The sequence below is a fragment of the Medicago sativa genome, chromosome 1, assembly GCF_051527215.1.
Source record: "Medicago sativa cultivar Bolivia chromosome 1, Bolivia_mono, whole genome shotgun sequence".
Taxonomy (NCBI): domain Eukaryota; kingdom Viridiplantae; phylum Streptophyta; class Magnoliopsida; order Fabales; family Fabaceae; genus Medicago; species Medicago sativa.
Window position 1 is genome coordinate 36611592 of NC_140749.1, and position 6479 is coordinate 36618070.

Consider the following 6479-nt stretch of genomic DNA (forward strand, 5'->3'; position numbering starts at 1 on the left):
CACCATAACAGACTTCTGGAGCTTATGAAAGCATCCTAAACAGCTCTCTAACTTACTTCTAAGGTCATCTCAAGACTACACGTGCGAAAGGATCGCATCGGGACAATTTTGGGCAACTAACAGCCTAACTCGCAGTGGCGAGTAACTTCACTCGCAATGGCGAGCAAAGTGTGCATTCTGGGTTCCTACGTATTTACTCGCAGTGGCGAGTTATTCTGCTCGCAGTTGCGGGCTCACAGGTCACTCGCAGTTGCGAGTTACATTGCTCGCAGTTGCGAGTTCTGGGTTCTAGCTCGCAGTTGCGAGTGTTCTTGCTCGCAGGTGCGAGCGATGAATGTCAGTACGGCCAGAAACCTAAAAATTCCAACTTTTCACTTAATCTCCTAATTCTAACCTCAATTCAACATCTAATTATCATCTTATGGTATATCTGAGTTCTGTACACTAATTTAGCATCAATCTAACATATGTTCATGGTTCAATCATCAAAATTGTTCTTAAACCTAATTCTCAATTCTCACCAAAACTTAACCTGATCATGCTAAATTCATCCTATAGAATCATACTCTTAATAATATTGAAAATTAGTCTCACCCTTACCTGGTTATGATGAAATCGCAGCTCTCCCTCTAGTTCTCCTCTTTTCTGACTTTTCTCCCTTTTCTCCAAAAGCGTTTCACGTAAAAACGTTTCTAACTTATGTTTGCCCTATTTATCTTTTCGTATTACTCTTCTCACCTCTAAACTTACTCTTTACACATCACAGCCCAATTCTAATATTTTTATTTTATTTCTCATATCTTATTTTATTTAATAATAAAATAAGTCACACCAACATAACAACTTTACAACATCAATATACTTCACGTCATTCTAGAAAATCACATAATTTATCTATAAATCATGCAAACATATTTAAATTCTTAAATCATATATATATAAATAAATATATAAATCCTCATTAAATTAAGTAAATAATTAAGACGGGCGTTACAGGGGGGGTGGGGATAAGGGAACCACCACAGTTATTCTTGAAGCGGTTGCATCTCATGATCTATGGATCTGACATGCCTTTTTTGGATGTCAGAGAACGTTGAAAGATATAAACGTTCTAGACCGGTCACCGGTGTTTGATGATGTGGGACATGGAAAGGCTCCAAGTGTGAAATTCTTTGTGAATCAACGTCCCTATAATATGACATACTATCTAGTTGATGGTATCTACCCTTCTTATCCAACTTTCGTCAAATCGATTAGACTTCCTCAAAGTGAACCCGATAAGTTATTTTCAAAATATTAGGAGGGATTCCGGAAGGACATCGAACGTGCATCTGGAGTGCTTCAAGCTTGATTTAAAATCATCCATGAACCAGCTCACTTGTGGGACATAGCCGATTTGGGTATAAAATCCGGAACCACTCAGTAACAATTTGGCCGGTAACGTTTCACCAAAGCTTTGGCCGGTTAGTGGAGTTTGAATGCATTTTTTTTACGGTTTTGAATGTGGAACACGTTTTATTTGACTGTAATTAAGATCTATGACTTATATAAGGCTATAAAAAGGCTTGGATCTTCAACATTTTCCTTCATTCTTCTTCACCTCCTTTCTTACATTTTCTTCAAAAAAATTTAGTTTTTTAGGTAGCTTTTAGGAGTGTTTGTGGTGTCATGGTCATTGTTGACCGGTCATACGACCCCTGCAATTGCATTTCAGCTTATGCGGGGGTCGTATAACGGTCAACAGAGACCCTTGACATCAAAGAAAGACACAAAATATTCATATGTATTTGTCCGGATTTTATAATCCGGAAACACCAACAATCTGGTTCGGAATATGTAATCCGGGCCAGAGGCATTTTTGGAATTTTTGCAGGGCGCGCAAGAAGGCAGTAGGGTGGAAAAAATAATACTCAAAAATTATTTAAAGGATGAAATGATCAATTAAGCCAATCTATTTTGTCTCCCATGAAAGAGAAAAAATCACAACAATATGACACGTCACTTCACTTCAACTTCACAGAGAGCACGCGAAAACACTACAGTACTACACCACTTCACATGACATGATTCATTGCTTCATCTCTAAGCCAACCCACATGTTAGTACACTCACTTTACTATCTTGTTGTCGCCTTCACTTCATTTACACATCAAACTACACACTTCCACCTTCTTCTTTCTTCCCGAAATTGCTTCCACACCCAACAACATTCTGATTCTAACACCATTTCCCTGTTTTTTGTTTTCTTCTCCTAAATCCACATTAATTGCAATCTAATCCTTCTCAAAGTAATGGGAAACTGTATAAACTCAACTGAAAAACTCACGGCGGAGATTTTACCCAACGACGGAGCCACCGTATACCCCACCGTCCGTTTACACGGCACACCGGACAGTATTTTCTCGACATACATTCGCTTCGCCATTCTCCAAAATACTGCTTCCTCGGACGTAGTTCCACCTTCCACACAGTCACCGCAGCCGTATAAGGCGGCAGCGCGTGGGTTGCAACCCAACTGGGAGAATTCGATTAAGGTTCCAATGAAGTCGGACTTCGAGTCAGGCTCCCGCGACGCGCTTCTACGGTTTATCGACGCGCGGTTTCCGGACCTGTCGGCTGAGGAACCGTCGACGTCGGTGGTGCCGGTGAGTGATGGTACTGACAGCGAGGATGCAACGACGTCGTTGATGGTGAGAGTGACGCGGCTGCAGCATAATAGCGTGACGTGGCATTTGGAGAGGTTGGTGAGATGGGCTGAGGATCTGGCAACACGTGGAGGGAGGAAGGCCGTTGATCCGAAGATGGGGAGTTGGAAGATGGAGGTGAGTAAATTTGGAAGGAGTTACTCTAAGTTGCTGGAAGTGATGATGGAGCATGCTCAAATGGAAGAGAGAGTTCTCTTCCCTATTTTTGATAAAGCTGATCGAGGTACACTAGAAAAATAGATTGCACTACAAAATTTTATTTTTAAGTAGACGAAATAACAAATAACCATTCAAACTCGAATCCCAATCATGGCGTTGAGTCCAACAATTTCAGCATTTTTGTCTTGAACTAGTAGAACTAGTACTTGTGCACAATGAATTTCAATTTAATTAGTACAATTACTAATTTAAGAAAATCATATAATTCAGTGTAATTATGTGTCGGTGTCGAACTGGAATACACCTAATCCAAGTAGTGTCCGTGCTTCACAGTTGCGTAGTATTAACACTATGAAAAGAGTGTTCAAACTATATACACTAGAGAATCAAATGGCTGGGCTGAGTTTGTGGTTACAAATGTTGATTAAAAGACCAATAGATTAGGAATAGCTCATTTCAATCTATGACTGTAATAACTTTTGGTCAAACTTAGTTACATCTTGATTGAATTCCAAATACATAGATTTTTTACTAGAAAAATAGAATGTTTTAAAAAGAAGAAAAAACTGTATATTAGCAAGTCTAGATCTACACACTAAATATAGAAGGGAAATGTTAACGAGTGCCCCCGGGCACTCTTTAAGCACTTTAATTAGTAAGTTTGTAATGAAAAGTTGTGGATTAAATGCATTGGAAATTGTAATAGTTGACTTTTTAAAACAATAATTACTAAATATATAATGATAAAGAAGACTGCTTGCATTTGAAGCAATATTTGAGTCACATCACAGAGTTAATGTGAATGCAGGACTATCTAAGGCTGCAAAGGAGGAACATGCTAGGGACCTGCCTATCATGAATGGCATCAAAGAAATCATCAAATCTGTTGAGGTTTTAGATTCTGGATGCCCCAATTACAGAGAGACTTTGTACAATCTGTCTATCAAGCTCAATTCATTTCAGGTAAATAAGTCTAATTCCCAAGAATGAATTATATTGAGACAAGTATATAATGATTTTGTTACTATACCTAGTTCATTTGGAACTTTATTTAGGTGAATATTTTCTATACACATTTTGTCAATGGAAAGCAACTTTGAGACAGATTTTTTTTTGTTCGGAAAGAACTTTTAGAATATCTAATTGTAGTAGAGAAAATGGAAGTTGTAATAGTTCATTCATGTTTAATATAGGAAAATATATTGTACTTATTTATCTTACTAAAATTGATATGAACTTGATGTCTAAATTAGATAGATATTTTGGGTCCAATTTCTTTTAGGAACAATGCAAACAACACTTCATGGAAGAGGATTTGGAATTACTTCCATTAATGGAGGCAGTGGAGTTGAGCAAAGAGCAAGATGAGAGAGCACTAGAGCAATGTTTTGATGTGATGCAAGCAACACATAGTGGGTTGTTAAAGTTCCTTGTTGAAGGGCTCTCACCTAATGATGCAATGAAGTACATGGACTTGATCAGCATGTGCAGGGACAGAGAGAGAATGGAATCAATGCTACGAATGATGATTGAGTGACATATTCTCTTCATCACATGACCATGGGTCCAACTATAACACTCACATGGATGAATTGTGAAAGTTTATAGCCAACTCAAAAGTTAAAAATTGGGTATTTATGCCTAGTCTTTTGTAATTTTATCCTTTTTATTTTGAAACGGCACTAGAGATGCATTACAAAAGAAATACAGGGGTATTTCAAGGAAAATACACAATGTGAACGAGATAAAAAAAATAAAGTACCTAAAGTAGAATGTCAAAACAGTAGGCACCCACCAACTTAGAGGGGCCCAAATAGGTACCACATTCCATTACAAAATTAGACCTAACCAAAAACAATCTCTAGAACATAGTCTTAATAAAGGATTTCTCATCCAACCCTACCGGCTTCTCGCGTGCTCCACTGGATTTTGGATTATACATTCCGAAAGCGTAAAATGTGTTCAAAAACTTTCCATAAATCCACCATATTTTGGATTTTAGAATAAAAAAATAGGGCGTGCGAGAAGGTTGGAGGGCGGGAAAACGAAATTATCGTCGTAACCAATGATTTCTTAAAAATCACAGCTCTCCGAATTATTATTTTTTCCCTTCAAACATGAGCGATTCTTAAGAACTATGTTGGGGAAAAGAAGCTCCCATTACAAAAACGTCCATAACATCCTAGCTAAGCTTGTTAAATTACATGTTGGCACACCAACTTAAAAACACATGGAGCATTTAGTCAGTAAGAACCCATTTTGACAATGAAACTGAGAATTCCCACGTTTCTATGCAGCAAAAATACTTGGAACATTTGCAAAGTAGGTTTGGAACTTTGGTCAAAATATACATCATTCCAGTTATGTCAAATGAGCCTCCACATTCGATTTTTTTTTCTTTATGGGAGAAGAGCTGCCAATAATGGGTCACGTTGGTTTTACTCATATCTTTTATGGGTCAGAGCCTCTGAGGGTAGTGGCGGGTTTTGTTGTTTCTCATGGTCTTTTTTAATGTTTTCATGTTGATTTTCTTGTTTGGTGCAATTTGATAGACTCTGGCTGTTCAGTAGAGTTCAGAGAAAATAAATTCATCTTGTTATTAGTCTGCAAAAAATTGTTTTTTTGTATATCACGCAATGATGTGCAACTGCACACCATACTGTCAATGCCTTTGAAAAAGTAACCATTAGAAATTGCAACGGAACCAGTAATAAGTTAAGGGTAATGTTAATCGGTGCCCCCGGGACACTAGTTAAGAAACAAATATAGTATGTATTGCATTGAAAATTGTGTTGTCAATCCCTTAAAAGTCAATAAAGTGTCTTTTTTAATTTAAAACTTTCTCTTAATGAGTTTCTTAACTAGTGCCCCGGGGGTACTGGTTAACATGACCCGTAAGTTAATCAAATGAAATTGTATATGAATTGAAATCTGAGCCAGCAACATAGCTATAAATTTGTATAGTCAAAAAAATCTGAGTTGAAACATTGTCTAAACCTGAAACTCAGTGGCTTCACTTGTTTGAGTTGTATTCAAAATAAGCAATGTGGTAATTTACATTATACAAAAATGAGCACCTATGTCATCAACCCAAAATAGCGGATTACGTCGTAAAAAAAAAGTAGAACATAGAAAAAGTTGTCAATTCTTCTGCTGCTGAAAAATCAGTTCCTGTATCATATCCTAGGAGAGGGGACTGCAAGAAACCAAACTTGCAGCTGCACGAGTTAAAGAGAATGTGCTGCCATAAAAAGGGATGAAGAGTTCAAGCTATTGCAAGAATATACCAACGAAAGAATGAAAATGATATTTGAGTCGCTCTTCCGAATGGCTGAACAAGCCATGTCTGGAAAGGGACAGAGTTGCAAATAATAAAGTACACACCTTTTATAATACTGTGCGATATATCAGACGTTCTTCCGATACTAACGCCTTTTGGGCGCCCTTTAGGCACGGTTTGGATACCTCTCGAACACAGCTTGGCATTATTCAAGAGAATGAGGAAACACTTACCGATTGATGGACACTTTTTGAAGATTTATATCATAAACTGTAAATTTTAAAGATTGCATTGTAAAATAATCTTTTAGGTTTCATTATTCTCTTTGTGATAGT

The 6479-nt window shown here is 37.4% G+C and overlaps 1 protein-coding gene across 1 annotated transcript; it reads left to right on the plus strand.

Annotated features, from left to right (window-relative positions):
- The first annotated feature begins 1948 nt into the window (after positions 1 to 1948).
- Positions 1949 to 4591, plus strand: LOC146954677 (uncharacterized). The gene is made up of 3 exons (XM_085717667.1): positions 1949 to 2928; positions 3673 to 3827; positions 4147 to 4591. The coding sequence occupies exons 1-3, from the start codon at positions 2292 to 2294 to the stop codon at positions 4399 to 4401; spliced, it is 1047 nt and encodes a 348-aa protein (XP_085573793.1). The 5' UTR covers positions 1949 to 2291; the 3' UTR covers positions 4402 to 4591.
- Positions 4592 to 6479: the final 1888 nt, after the last annotated feature.

Bases quoted from the DNA above. Each gene is read 5' to 3' on its own strand.
- LOC146954677 (XM_085717667.1), top strand. From the start codon at position 2,292: ATGGGAAACTGTATAAACTCAACTGAAAAACTCACGGCGGAGATTTTA. The intron at 2,929-3,672 runs GTACACTAGAAA...ATGTGAATGCAG, and splicing joins TTTTGATAAAGCTGATCGAG to GACTATCTAAGGCTGCAAAG. The intron at 3,828-4,146 runs GTAAATAAGTCT...AATTTCTTTTAG, and splicing joins TCAAGCTCAATTCATTTCAG to GAACAATGCAAACAACACTT.